General features: G+C 32.8%; 1 protein-coding gene across 1 annotated transcript; it reads left to right on the plus strand.

Moving 5' to 3' along the window:
* Positions 1-8,731: 8,731 nt before the first annotated feature.
* Positions 8,732-14,035, plus strand: LOC131626765 (uncharacterized). Its single transcript, XM_058897607.1, has 5 exons — positions 8,732-8,853; positions 9,142-11,530; positions 12,150-12,641; positions 13,342-13,514; positions 13,618-14,035. Exons 2-5 carry the CDS (start codon positions 9,196-9,198, stop codon positions 13,756-13,758), a joined length of 3,141 nt encoding a protein of 1,046 aa, XP_058753590.1. The 5' UTR covers positions 8,732-8,853; positions 9,142-9,195; the 3' UTR covers positions 13,759-14,035.
* Positions 14,036-16,178: the final 2,143 nt, after the last annotated feature.

The following is a 16,178-nucleotide window of genomic DNA, read 5'->3' on the forward strand; positions in this document are numbered from 1 at the left end:
CGGATCATCATCCCCTCGAAGATCACTCCCATCCAACTGATCATCCGCAGTCTCATCCTCCGCCTGATCATCATCCTGTGGGGGCACATGTGGGGGATGTGGGGTGGGACCAGTCTGTGTGGGAGGTGGAAAACTAGATCCTCCAGTCTGCTGGAAAGATGAGGGACCAGTCTGTGTGGGAGGTGGAAAACTAGATCCTCCGGTCTGCCAGAAGGATGGGGGCACATGTGTCTGCTGGAAGGATGGGGGCACATGTGTCTGCTGGAAGGATGGGGGCATCTGTGTCTCCTGGAAGGATGGGGGCATCTGTGTCTGTTGGAAGGATGGGTAATCAGGTGGTGGTGGGGTAATAAAAGACGGACTGTCATATGGATACTGAGAGGAGAGTAGTGGCAGAAAACCCTGAGTACTGGCCATGGACATACGATTAACCTGACTCTGCGGGGGAGGACACGTGGCCAACTGAGGTGACTGACATACTATTAATCGTGGGCGTTGGTGCTTCTTCTTACCACTATCATCAGCTACACCCTTACCTTTATCAAGTCGGGGTGGCATTTTACCTATTTATAGAGATTACACAATTAATATAAATATATTCAGCAAATGGTTCACTAAGTAAAATTATAAAAATATAATCTCAACAACTGGTTATCATTAACACATTCAATACATAGTTCATTAAGTGAAATTATAAAAATGCATTTTCAACAACACATATTCATTATTCTAAATCTTCGTGCTCGTCATCCACATCATTCTCATCATTTGATGTGATATTGTCCTCAGATGCAATATCTTCATGCTCTTCATCCAATATAGACGAATCAACTAGATGCCCCTCAACCATTGTATCAGACAAACTTGTAGTTTGTTCATCTGCAACCACATCATTAATTTGTTCCACTTCATCAACTTGGAAAGCAAGATCTTCTTCCACTAGATCGTCCGATTCAATATGACCCATTGGTTTTGTTTTTATGACAACACACCACCCTCGTTTACGTGGCACAAATGAAGGATAAGGAACATAGTAAACTTGCCTAACAATATGTGACATTATGAAAGGGTCATACTCTTTGTACCTCCGGTCCATTTGAATCTCAACAGTACCATATGTCCTATCTATTTTTGTGCCTCTAGTTGGATCATACCATTTACAATAAAACAAGACAACTTTATTTTCCGAGTCCAAGTAAGTGTACACCAACTCATAGATATGTTTGACAAAACCATAGAAGTCATCTTCACCACCATCTGTAACTCCTTTCACAAAAACACCACTGTTTATGGTCTTTTTCCCTTCAGTCCATGTATGAGTGTGAAATTTATATCCATTCACGAAGTATGTGTGCCATTCATTTGCGCTTTGAATAGGGCCTTGAGACAAGTTTCTCAAATGGAGTATTTCGGGAGTCGGTGCAACAATGCTATACATTCTCTCCTTAAACCATGCTGGGAATTGAGCATGGATGACACCAGATGTTGATTGTACACCGGTAGTATGAAAATAGGTGTTGTTGAATTCCCTAAAAAGAAACACATTATAAGTTTCAGAGTAATGAGTTTTATGATTGTAAAGAAAATTAAAAGTTAGGGGTATGTATACTTACTCAAGAAATGGTTTAACTTCAACGCAGTTGATCAAGACATGAACATGGGCAGATTGCATTTCTTGTTGGGTCAACCAATGCACACCCTTTTTTCCAGATGGACGGCCTGGAAGCCCGAAGACCGATAAAGTGAATTGACTCCTTTCACTAACATTGACAGGATTTCGAATGATTCTTGGAGTTAACATCAAATGCTTGAAATAGTGACTGCAAAAATGTGATGTTTCTCGATGCAAGTAATGTGCACATATCGATTCTTCAACTCTAGCCTTATTTTTCACTGATCGTTTTGAATCACCCATGAACCTTTCAAACGGATACATCCACCTATATTGAACAAGTCCTCCAAGATAAGCTTCATAGGCGAGATGCACAGGTAAATGTTCCATGGAGTCAAAAAAACCAGGCGGAAATACTTGTTCCAACTTGCATAGAATGACTGGAATATTTCGATCCAACTTAATGACGTCAACTACTTTTAAAGCTGAAGCACAAATATCTCTGAAAAATTGACTAATTTCAGTCAGTGGATTAAGCACATATTTAGGTAGAGAACCAAATGCAATTGGTAGCAATTGTTCCATAAAAACATGGCAATCATGACTTTTCATACCATGCAACCTCCCAGTGTTGGCGTCAGCACACCTTGCTAAATTTGAAGAATAGCCGTCGGGCATTCTCAATTCTTTTAACCATCGACAAACCGCTTTACCTTCTTGGGAGGTCAGACTGAAACAAGCCTTCGGTTTCAATAATTTCCCATTTGGTTGAGGCTTCAACTCCAACTCTTTTCGATTGCACCATTTTTCCATGTCATGTCTAGCCTTCTCATTATCTTTCGTCTTGTCTTTAACATCCATCACAGTGTTAAATACATTATCAAAAAAATTCTTCTCAATATGCATAACATCTAGATTATGGCGCAACAAATTATCTTTCCAATATGGAAGATCCCAAAATATACTTCTCTTTGTCCAATTGTGATCGACCCCATATCCTTCAATTCTACATGCCTTTCCAGTATCTGTAATTTTTGGTAGCCCACAAACTTTGTCCCATACAGCACCTGGTGACAATCGGGGCGGAGGCATATCTGTTACCTGTTTGTCTTTTATGAAATTTGTCTTGTTCTTTCTATACGGATGATTTTTTGGTAGAAATCTGCGGTGACAGTCAAACCACGAGCTTTTCCCCCCTTTATCCAACGTAAACGCCTTCGTCTCTTTCATACAATGCGGGCAACCCATTCTGCCATGTGTACCCCAACCAGACAACATGCCATATGCTGGAAAGTCGTTGATGGTCCACATCAAGGCAGCTCGCATAGTAAAATTTTCTTTACGTGATATATCATAAGTCCATTCTCCACCAATCCACAACCTCTTCAAATCATCAATTAAAGGTTGTAAATACACATCAATTCCGGCTTTTGGACTCGAAGGTCCTGGAATGACGCACGTCAAAAACATATATGGTTTTGTCATGCACATCTCGGGAGGAAGGTTGTAAGGGGTTACAATAACTGGCCAACAAGAATACGCACTTCCCGACGCCTGAACATAAGGAGCAAAACCATCTGAGCATAATCCAAGCCTGACATTTCTAGGTTCTACGGCAAAATCAGGATGTATTCGATCAAAGTGTTTCCATGCCTCGCCATCAGATGGATGCCGCATAGTGTCTGGACTTGTTTTGTTTGTATGATGCCATGTCATCTGACTTGCACTGTGCATTGAAGCAAACATTCTTTTTAACCTTGGAATTATCGGAAGATAAAACATGGACTTTTCTGCTACACGGTCTTGATTAGTGTTAATGGCTCTACTGCGAACTTTATATCTTGGACTCATACAAAATTTGCATTCCTCCAACAATCCATCTTGAGTACCAAACTCATTGTCATAAAACAACATACAACCATTAATGCAACAATCAATCTTTCTTACTCTTAAGCCCAACTTCGACACCAACTTCTTTGCTTCATAAAATGTTGTAGGTAAGTTGTCTTTCATTTCAGTTGAGTCCAACATCATTTTTACAAAGAATTCCAAACACTGATCAGGAACATTCCAATTTGACTTGGCGGCCAATAATCTCACACACATTGATAACTTGGAGTCAGACGAACCGTTAAACAACGGCGTATTCATCTCATTCAACAATTGATAAAATCTCTGCGCTTCTTCGTTCGGCATCTCTTCCCCATCACAATCTTCAGGTTGATCATAGGTCACATTCACACCAAAAGCATCCTCAACCATGTCACCGATCTGATTAAAGTTTTCCTCATATTCAATAGGCGGTCTTTCCTCATATTCCATTGACGGACGACTACTTGAAGCATGCGTACTGCTAGTGTCTGGTACGTTACTCGGCAATTTTTCACCATTATACGTCCAGACCCAATAATTTTCCATGAAACCCCTTCTATACAAATGCCTGACCACTTCATCTGGGCCACTAATTATAGGTCTACATTCACATTTAAGACAGGGACACCTAACTCCTCCTTCACTTCGACAACATTCTTGAGCAAACGCCCACGTGATAAACCCGTTAACTCCTTCTATAAAATTGGGTTTAAGTGCACGTCTTCCTGGTTCCACTCTATCGTACATCCAACTACGATAATACAAATAATATTCCATACTGCACATATATCCAATCATTCTCTTTTTAGTAACAATAATTAAACATTTACTTATATCAACTATAAGTAAATAATTTTCTACAATAGAAGTAGATAAACAATATATACATTCTACCAATATATACATTCTAACAATATTCTAACAATATTATATACATTCTAACATTCTAACAATATATACATTCTAACAATAATACATATTATATATAATATTTTCGTTTTTATAAAATCTATAATTATAACATTCTAAAAATTATACATACTATACATAATATTACATTCTAAAAAATTAAAAATTATACATATTATACATTCTAAAAATTATAACATACTATAAATTATACATAATCTATACATATTATATAATCTAATACTATAACATTCTAAAAATTATACATACTATACATAATCTATAATTATACATATTATACATACTATACATATTATATAATCACATAAAAATTAACATTCTATAAATAATATACATTCTATAAATTAATCTATATATATACATACTATAAATAATATACATTCTATAAATTAATCTATATATATACATACTATAAATAATATGCATTCTAATTATTATAACATTCTAATAATTAACATTCTAAAAATTATATATCAAATTAACATTCTAAAAATTATATATACATACTACAAAAATCTCATAAAAAAATCTCACAAATTAATCTATAACATATATATATCAATAATCACATAAAAAAAATCTCAAAAATTATATAAATAAAATTGAAAAAAAAAATACCTCAATGAAGTTGAACAATATTGAGTGAGCTCCTCCTTATCCTTGAATCAAAATCAACAATGCTTCACCTACAAATATATATTAAAATCAGATTTTTACAAAAAATAAAATAAAAAATTGACAAGAACAAGTGAGATTTGAATGTTTACCTGGAAATGGGGGGTTGTGATGATGAATTTGAGAATGAAAATGGTGGATTGAGGAGGGAGGATGGTTGATTATGGAGGATAGGAAGAGGGTTTGGGGGAAGAAGGAGAAGAGGAGAAGAGGAAAAGAAAGAAAGAAAGAGGAGAAAGGGGGTTCTGGGAAGAGGAGTTCCAACGAATTGGTATAATGCCTTTAGCAACGTGATTTTCACGTGTCTACGTTGCGAAGTGAAAATCACGTCGCAACTTCTACACAGTAATAAATGTGTCAGTCAACTGCACACATGACTGTACATAAATGCTGGCGTGTTTAACAAAAAAAAGGTTGCGACGTGAAATACACGCCGCAACAAAAAAAAAATGAAAATTTGAAATTCCCCCCTTTGAATTTTCCCCCTTTGTCAGACTACTTTATCTGCTTTTAATTTTTTTTATTTTATTTAGAGGTTGCGACGTGTTTTTCATTTCACAACTTTTTTTTAAATATTATTTAAAGACACCCCATGTGCCAACGTTGGTTTTAGTTTTTTAATATAAAAACTTTTAGTGACGTGATTATCACGTCGCAACCCACTTTTTTGAGCCACGTGATAATCACGTCGCAACATTTGGTGGCTATATCACACTTTTCTTGTAGACTTGTAGTGGCTATTCATACATTAAATTCTTACATCAAATACTATTCACCGTATTTATACGGTAAATAGATTTTTTTAAAATAAATTATTCACCATATTTATACGGTAAATAGTATTTTTTTTTACTTTTTTAAATAAAATATATATTTTTGAACAGTGACGTGAACAGTAAAATATTATTATAATAATAAATAATTTTTGATTTTTTTAAATTAAAAAATACTGATATAAAATTATGTCATTAATCAACTTTATAATTTCATTAACCAACCATGTACATTTCATTAACCAACTTTATTTTACAATTAAAGGTTATTTTTAATATTTGAGTTTTAATTAATCAATTTCATAACTTCATTAAACAACATTTTATATTCCATTAACCAACTTTATTTTACTATTTAAAATTATTTTTAATGTCTGGACGTTTATTAACTATTTTTTACTTTTCATTAAGTAATTTTTTATATATCATTAATCAACTTTGTCATTATTTACTATTCACGTGCAGATATTAATAACCGGTTTATTGTAACCATATCCATAACCGGTTATTATCCATATCCATATCCATAACCGGTTATTATCCATATCCATATCCATAACCGGTTATTAAAAACCGGTTAATTATCAATATGGTTTTAACCAAATCCATATTTTGGATATATTATTAATATGGTTTTAACCAAATCCATATTTTGGATAACCATATCCAACATAAAAATTTAATTGGTCTATTATTTTTAAATCACAAAAAAATATAAATTTTAAAAATATTTTGCAGAAAGAAAAAAAAACATAAAAATGAAAAATCGAGTTTTTCAAAAGTTCGAAAAAATCGAATTTTCTGAAAATACCAAAAAAATGAGTTTTTCGGAAATACGAAAAATCGAGTTTTTTTGAAAATTTGAAAAATCGAGTTTTTTTGAAAAATTGAAAAATCAATTTTTTTTTAAAATACGAAAAAATCAATTTTTTCGGAAATACGAATAAATTCAGTTTTTTGGAAATACGAAAAAATTGAGTTTTTCTAAAATAGATGATAAATCGAGTTTTTTTCGAAAAAAAAATGAAAAATTGAGTTTTCGGAAACACGAATAATTGAGTTTTTCAGAAATATGAAAGAACGAGTTTTTTTTTGAAAAAAATGAAAAATCGAGTTTTTTTTGAAAAAACGAAATAATCGAGTTTTTTTGAAAAATCAAAAAAATCTAGTTTTTTCGGAAACACAAAAAAATTGAGTTTTTTTTCGGAAACACGAAAAAAATCGAGTTTTTTTTTCCGTAAAAACAAAAAATCGAGTATTTTGAAAAAACAAAAAATTCGAGTTTTTTTGAAAAATCGTGTCTTTAAAAAATATGAAAAGTCGATTTTTCAAAAAAAAAAATATTTTAATAACTTCATTTTAAATTAAATTTTTAAAATGAAATTTTTAAATTTAAAACCGGTTATTAATTCTGGTTATGGATATAACCGGTTTATAACCGGTTTTGAAAAAATAAATCCGGTTATGACAATTGGTTTTAAAATCCGGTTATGCTAAATGGATAATATATGGATATGGACTGGTTATGGATAATAACCGTCCATGAGCACCCCTACGTGCATGTCACTGTTCACTGTTCATAAAAATAATTTTTATTTTAAAAAACATTATTTACAATATAAATATGGCGAATAGTATTGGATGTAAATATTGAAATAAGAAGTGAGTGTAATAATAGCATTAATCACAATAAGTATTGGTGTTGAAATATGTGTTTTTATCAAGAATTTTGAAAAAAATCCCACAATAAGTGACATAGACACACAAAGGGTACGAAAATGTGCCTTACATTTCATATTTTTAATGAAATATTAATTACTTTACAAAAATTGTAATATCACTTACTTTTTCAACTATACTTTGTTAGGTTTATAATAATACACTTATTTCACTATTTTACACATTTTGAAAAACATAAAATAAAATAGTATACTTACTACATTATCACTCTTACTAAGTTTAAGTTTAGTGTATTTATTATCATTATTATCATCATTAATATCAAGTTAAAATGAGAAATTTTATACTACATGTATTATCTTATTAATTGGGAAGTGTTATGAATAATCACTATATCTATTATACTCTATCTTTTAGGAGTAATAAATTGGGCCCGGTCTGTTGGACATGTCGGTTTTGCCTGTATTTTAGTGTGGGGCAGGCTAATAATTTAGGTCTTCACATTCTAATGTGACCGTCCCATTTTTTTTTCGGACTTTTGTGGATACGTGAATTAACATAATTTAATGATTTTTTAGGTCTATAAGATAAAGTACCCGCGACCATTTCTCGCCCTGTCCGCACTTTTGTGCGGGACAGGAAAAAGTTTTAGGTCCGCAATTTCAACTATATTCGTGCCACCTCGTCTTTTTACAAACTTTTGTAAGACAGACCTAAATATAATAGACATGCCCGTTTGTCACCCTTCAAATAAAATTTACGTGAATCTCATTGCTTTATACATTATGTACCTTCAAAGTGTAGACCTTCAAATAAAATTTACGTGAATCTCATTGCTTTATACATTATGTACCTTCAAAGTGTAGACTTTTTTTTTAATAAGCTCAAAGTGTAGACTTGTATAGGTTTGAATTGAATCAGTAAGATAGTGAAAGATAAAAAGAGCCTAAAAAGAAAATATTCTTTGGATATCTTTTGTTAATTATATGATATAATTAGGAAAATTGTACAAGTAATTAACCATCTCAAAATCGAAACGGACAAAACCTCAGTTCAACTTCGTGTGGAAGCTATTTCCCGTTTTGGAGTCTGTTTTGTGGACCCCACTCACAAATACAGCCACGCCTCATTCCAACTGAAAGTAGTAACAAACTCTCAACATTTCTCCCTCTCTTCTTCCTTCTTTCTCATTCCTTCATTTTCTTTTTGTCTTTATTCTCACTTCACTCTCCAAATTCAAATCAAATTCTAGAAACTTCTTCTCCCTTCACTTCATCTTCCATTTTTCTCTGTTTCTTCATTATTATTATTGTAAGTATCTCAACTCTACTCTCTTCATTCTGTTTATTTCTCATGCTTTTTGTTCATATTGTAGCATCTGTGTCAAAAAAAAAAAAAAATCGTCAACATCAAGCAAATGTGTAGATTTATATATGTTGAAACGCTTAACCCTACTTATTGTGCCATTGTTGTTGGAGTTTATAGTTTAAGTTTGTTTCTGGAAGTGTAATAAACTATTAGTTGATCATTCCAGTTTGACCTAGAAATTTTTAAATTGTTGTATATTTATTTATTTTATCATTTCGGTTTTTTCTTCAGGATTTCATATCGTGTTTGTAATTCTTGAGGTTTTCCAGTTTCTATAACTTAACTATGGATTTTGAGGCTTCTGATGTGAAGGAAACTGTTTTTCGTGATGACTTTGAATCCAAAGATGATGATGATGATGATCATGTTCTTTTGTCAACAAGGATATTGCAGATTTCGAGTTTGGGAAAATGTAGTAGTAAACGAGATGCATCTGGTAAAAGGCTATTTGACAATGGCAATTCATTGCATATTAAAGCTAAGAAATCAAAGGTGTCAACATATGATGATCACGATGATGATGATGATATTCATTTGTCGGATAAAATTGTGAGGCCGGTAAAATCGACGGATAAGTCGTTTTCTTTGCTGAGGAAAGATCTTGTAATGTTAGAAAAAATATTTGAGGAAGGTAAAGGGAAGATGCGGGAAGAAGAGAAGAAATTGCAGTCTATAAAGAGAGAGATTGAGGAGTGTAGCAGAGAGCTTGTAACTAAGAAGAAGCATAAAGTTAGTTGTGTTAAAAAAATTGAAGAAGCTTGCAGCAAAATGCAGGATAAAATTGAAGAATGTACCAAGGAGTTTGTAGTGAAGGAAGGACAGCTTTATTTGCTAGAGGACTTGATTGGAGAGCGCACGGAAGAGCTCAAGACGAAAGAGATAGAACTCATTAAAGTCAAGGGTAACATTTCAAAAGTAATAGAACTTCGTCGAGTCAATATTGGAAGAATTGACAAGGAACGTGGAAGGAAGGAAGGGGAACTCGAGGCTCTTTCCCAAAAAATTGCTGAATGTAGTTTGGAACTTAAGGCAAAAGAGAAGGACCTTGATGCAGTGAACAAATTAATTGTCGGACAAACAAAACAGTTTGAGTCTGAAAAGAAGAAGTTTCTACAGGGGATGTTTCTAATGAAGGATGATCGCGCTCAAATGAAGGAATTTGGGTCAATGAAGAAGCAATTTGGATGTCAGGTTAAGGAACTTGAGTCCAAAGAGAAGCAGTATGAAGGACGGATGGAGGAGCTTAAGTCACAGGAGAAGCGCATTGAAGGAAGAGTTGAGGATTTGGAATCAAGAGAAAAGCAGCTTCAAGGACATATGAAGGAGTTTGAATCAAAACAGAAGCAATTTGAAGAACGGGCAATGGAGCTAGAAACAAAAGAGATGCAACAGGAAGGCCGGGAGAAGGAGTTTGAATCGAAAAAGGAGAAATTAAAAGGCCAAGAGAGGGAGCTGGAATTTAAAAAGGAGCACTTTGAAAGCCAAATGAAGGTGTTAGAGTCGATAGATAACCGACTTGTAGGCCGAGTGAGGGAGTTTGAGTCAAAGGAAAGGGAGTTTGAATGTAAAATGAAAGAGTTGATATCGAAACAGAAGCATTTGGAAAGCCGATTAGAGGAGCTTAAGTCAAATGAAAAGAAGCTTGAAGACCGAGTGAAGGAGCATGGCTCAAAAGAAAGAGAGTTTGAAGTCCGTGTGAAGGAGATGGAATCTAAAAAGAACCACTTTGAAACACAGGTGAAGGAATTTGAATCAAAAGAAAGGGAGTTTGAAGGCAATCTGAATGAGATGCTATCTAAACTGAAGCATTGTGAAAGCCGGATGACAGAGCTTGATTGCAAAGCGAGGCAGCATGAAGGCCGAACGAAGGAACATGAATCAAAAGTGAGAGAATTTGATGGCCATGTGAAGGAATTTGATGTCCGGTTGAAGGAGTTTAAATCACAAGAGGATGAATTTGAAGGCCGGGTGAAGAAGTTTGAATCAAAAGAGGATGAATTGGAAGGCCAGATTAAGGAGTTGGAATCAGAAAAGAAGCGTTTCATGAGTCAAGCGATGGAGCTCGAATCAAAAGAAAATCAATTTGACACAAAAATGAAAGAGTTTCAATCAAAAGAGGAGGAACTTGAAGGTCGAGTGAAGGACATTAAATCAAAAGAGGAGGAACTTGAAGGCCGGATGAATGAGTTGGAATCGGAAAAGATGTGTTTCTTGAGTCAAGCGATGGAGCTCGAATCAAAAGAAAATCAGTTTGACAGAAAATTGAAAGAGTTTCAATCAAAAGAGGAGGAATTTGAAGGTCGAGTGAAGGGCGTTAAGTCAAAAGAGGGGGAACTTGAAGGCCAAGTGAAGGACATTAAATTAAAGGAGGAGGAACTCGAAGGTCGAGTTAAGGAGCTCAAAACAGAAAAGAAGCATTTTGAAATGCTAGTTAAAAACTTCAAATCAAAAGAGAAGAAATATGAAAGATTGTGGAACGAACTTGAATTAAAAGAAAATAAGTTCAAAGTAAAGGTGAAGGCAAAGCTGAATAAAATAGATAGTCAACCAAAGGAGCCTGAGTTGTCAGAGAAACAAAATGGAGTTTTAACAAAACATACTGTTGAAGAAAAATATTCGGGTAAATGTTCTGATTCAGCTAGTTTAGTGAAAGAATTTCATTAGTGTTGCTCCTCTTATATGATGATGATGTTTTTCATAACCTGATCTGTATAATTCATTAACCACATTTTTAATCATGTTAATGTTGTATGTCTTAGTCCAGTTGAAAAGCTTCTCCAGTTTTCAAATCACACGACACCCACTAATTTAGTTATTTTTTCACCCTTGTATATTTTATAAATCACTAATTTGGCTTTTTTCATCCATGACTTATATTTAATCATACTATGATGGTACTGCTAATGAAGGATTAGTATATTAATGTAGTTTTAATTTTCAAGTATCTTACAAAAGTGTGGGTTCAATATTCTGACAAACATAGAGGGGCACTTAATATTCCTATTAGTGCAACTATTTCTAGTCTTGTTTATTAATCAATCTGACACTATCTCCAATGATTCGGTTAAGGTTCTATATTGACATTGATTGTAACTGTTAGTATAATGCTTTCCTCTGTCACCCATACATTTCAACCTAGGAGATGTTTTACATTTTTTCATAGTATATTGGTTTTTTTACTGATGCCTATATCAATATGAGTGAGCCTAAATATCTGGATCTACTATATAAATATGCAGCTACATCGGATCAATTAAGTGCTCCTATGGATGGAAGAGGATTGCAGTTGGACACAAATAAGAAAACTGATGGGGTTGAGTCACTTTGCTGTGGTGTTTTAGTAAATCTGCTAGAATCATCAGATCCAGCAAAATTTGTTTTGGATATAATACGGAACCCCACTATTCCACTTTGTGATAAGAAAGGAGACCATGCTGTGATTATTAATGATAGCCACATCAATCTGCTAGAACAACTGATGACAATCTCACCATATATCAAACCTAGTGTACGAAAAGAAGCATTGAAGCTAGCACTTGATTTGAAAGCTAACATGAAGGAAAATACTGAAAATTATTTGGCGGTTCTTGGTTTTCTTCTCCTTTTGTCAAATTATGGATTGGTTACTTCTTTTATTGAAGATGAAATTTTGGAGCATTTTGCATTTGTTGCTCATTACAAGATGGCTGCAAAGCTGTTTAGGAACCTTAGCTTTGTGAATAAAGTTTCTGGTATGTTGATTTAGATATGCTTTTGCTATTTTACTTATCAAATCAAATGTGCTTATAACTGTTGTTACTTCCCCTGCCATTCCTATATGCAATCAAATGCACTCATGCCTATTCATTGTGAAAGCCTAAAATTGATAGTCTCTAAGATAGAGCAGAGCTCTTAGATAGGCCCATGTTTTTTATGGTTGTTGTATGAACTATGAAATGTAAATTTGCCGTGTTTTTTACTCCTACGATTTTATGAATCACCACATTTATATTACCTATCAAGATAATTAGTAAAAACCAAATCACCTATATATTTTTCTTGACATGTCAGAAAAAATATTAACAATTGAGAGAGAGGCAGTTGGAATTTTAATGAGAAGTTTTTGTTTTGATAAAATACCATAATTCAAATGGAGGAGCAAAAAAGGAATCAGTTAAAGGAAAAGGGTGAAATGAATCCTTTTAAGAATTTTGACAACTCTTGTTTAAATTCACCAAGTTGAATTTGATTATAAGTAAAAACTATGGCGGATATATGCAAAGATACTCAGTAACAAATTAGTTGCTGGTATGAAATTGAACAGATCCGCCATTTACAGAGAAAAAAATTGACATGGTTTTAATGCTGGGAAAATGAAATAGGCCTAAATATCTCTATTTATGTATCTGTTATAGTAACTTTGGATGATGTGAAATTTCTTGCACCTTGCAGATTTTGTTGAGAATCTTATCAAGAGAAAGCAATTTGTTGGAGCTGTTAGATTCAGTTGTGAATATAACTTGGCTGACAAGAATCGACAAATTGATCTCTTGCAAGAACACGTCCGGAATGCCAAACAGATATGTGAGACCAGTTGCAACAACAGCAACTCCATTGAAATCAAGGTTCTTTTATTTTTCTTATTTAAATTATATTTTATGAAACATTCCATTTTCACGCATACCCCTGCATAATAACTTTAAATAATAACTACGAACTTGAATTCAGGATAAGGCGAGAGATCGAGAAATCGCTAGTCTGGAAACTGTTCTACAGTGCATTTCAGATCAAGGCCTAGAACCTAAGGTTCTGTTTAACAAGGAGATTAAATATCGCATTCTTGAGCTAAAAGGATATAAAGGCAATTAGTTTTCTACTAGAACAACTTAATGCAAGAATGTAGTAATAGAGTTTATTGGGAGGGATAGATGCTATTCATGCTAAATATAAAAGCTTAATTATATCACTATTTGTAAAGCTTTAAATCTTTATACGCTAAAAGATCTTTGTAATGAAATTCTGTTTCTTTTATTCGATTTGTTAGCATATATTTGAGTCGAATATGAGAACACATTCACTCTAATTGTCGCAGTCAGATTGTATATTGTGGGGAATGGAGATGAGAATGGTATGTGATCTTCTTTGTGTCTGGAATTGAATTTTGAGCTTTAAAAAAATATATATTATGATGATAGAGTTTTACAAAGTTCTCTGACTTTCACAACGAATATATCATCATTAATATAAAGTTAAAAATGAGAAATTGATAATACTACATGTATTATCTTATTAATTGAGAAGTGTTATGAACAATGACTATATCTATAATACTCTATCTTTTATCAAATAAAATTTACTTAAATCTCATTGCTTTATACATTTAAGCAGGGGTGGCCCTGAGCACGGGCTCGCGGGGCGGGAGCTCAGGGCCCATAATTTTAGGGGTACCAAAATTTTATTTTATCCATACATATATATATATATATATATATATATATATATATATATATATATATATATATATATATATATATATATATATATATTAAAAGAGAATTTTCTATTACAAAAATACTTGCTAAAGAGAATATGGATTTGTAAATGCTAAGACTATGGCTGAAAAGATTGAAAATGAAATAGAGATTGAATGTGTGTTTATTCAAAAACGTCAACTTAGTATAAAATAACACTATGATGAAAATTCATCTCAACCCACACAACTGAATCTTGAGTCTTCTAAAGAGTCTTTTCGAAATCATTATTTCTTATGTATTGTAGATCAAACAATTAGCTAACTTGATAGAAGATTTGAGCAGTATAGCACATATGAAAATATTTTTGGATTCTTGTTTAGTATTGAAAGGCTTAGATCATTATTTAGGAACTTGAAATCATGTTGTAAACATCTTTAAACTTGTTTAAAATATGACTATTCTCTTGATCTTGATGGTAAAATTTTGTTTGAAGAATTGAAAGTTATTAGAGAAGTTTTAACAGTTGAATCAAAATCAAGCTATATGATATTGAGTTCTTCAAAGACTTTTAATTGTTTTCCTAATGCATGCATAGATTATAGAGTAATATTGACTATTTCTATCAGTGTTGCATCTGCTGAAAGAGGTTTTTCTAAATTAAAATTATTAAAATCTTATTTGAGATCTACTATGTCACAAGATAGATTAAATAGTCTTGCGTTGATTTCAATTGAAGCTAATTTTTTGAAGAACCTTGATTATGAACAAATTATTAACGATTTTGCAACAAAAAATGTTAAGAGGATGATATTTAAATAATGTTAAAGGTTTGGTCAATTTATTTATAGGAAATAAGACCGGATCAAGAAGAAGAATATTAAGTCTCTTTATAGTGGTTCATGTTTTGATGTAGAATAAACATTGATTCAAAGATTTATATTTTTATTCTTTTTGCACAGTGTCAAATAAAAATGTGTTTTTTATCCAATTATTTCTCTTATCCTTATATATTTATTGTTAAAAAAATTTAGGGGCACCACTCTTTTTATTCGCCCAAGGCACTCAAATTCAAAGGACCGGCCCTGCATTTAAGGGTGTGTTTGAATTGACGGTAGACAGAATTGATTCTAGCAAAATTGAGTTTGGTAGAATTGATTCTATTAGAATTGAGTTTAACATAATTGATTTATGTTTGGATACATTTTTATAAAAGTGAATTGAACAATAAATTTCAGTGTAAAAAACATTCTGAATCAATTATGGAGGCAGAAGCTACAAATTTTAGCTTCGAGTAGAATTAATTTTGAAGACAGAATCAATTCTACTTTTGTCTAAACAAACATCTTAAAATCACCTAAAATCAATTCTATACCTTTAGAATTGCTTTTGGTCATTTCAAAAGTCAAACCAACCATGCACTAAGCATTTTTAAAGTGTAGATTTTTTTTTAAAAAAATTTTGGTATCCGACCTGATGATCTACTAATTCAAAAGACCAAATTCTATTTGAGCTCAACTAAAAAATTGTTAGCAATTGACTTGAATAGGTTTGAATCAATAAGATAGTGAAAGTTAAAAAGAGGCTAAAAAGAAAGTATTCTTTGCATATCTCTTATTAATTATATATGATATAATAGGAAAATTATAGTATTAATTAAAACCTCCGTTCAACTTCGTGAGGAAGCTATTTCCCATTTTGGAGTCTATTTTGTGGACCCCACTCACAAATACAGCCACGCCTCACTCCAACTGAAAGTAGTAACAAACTCTCAACATTTCTCCCTCTCTTCTTCCTTCTTTCTTATTCCTTCATTTT

Source organism: Vicia villosa, unplaced genomic scaffold, assembly GCF_029867415.1.
Source record: "Vicia villosa cultivar HV-30 ecotype Madison, WI unplaced genomic scaffold, Vvil1.0 ctg.000320F_1_1, whole genome shotgun sequence".
NCBI classification, from domain to species: Eukaryota; Viridiplantae; Streptophyta; class Magnoliopsida; order Fabales; family Fabaceae; genus Vicia; species Vicia villosa.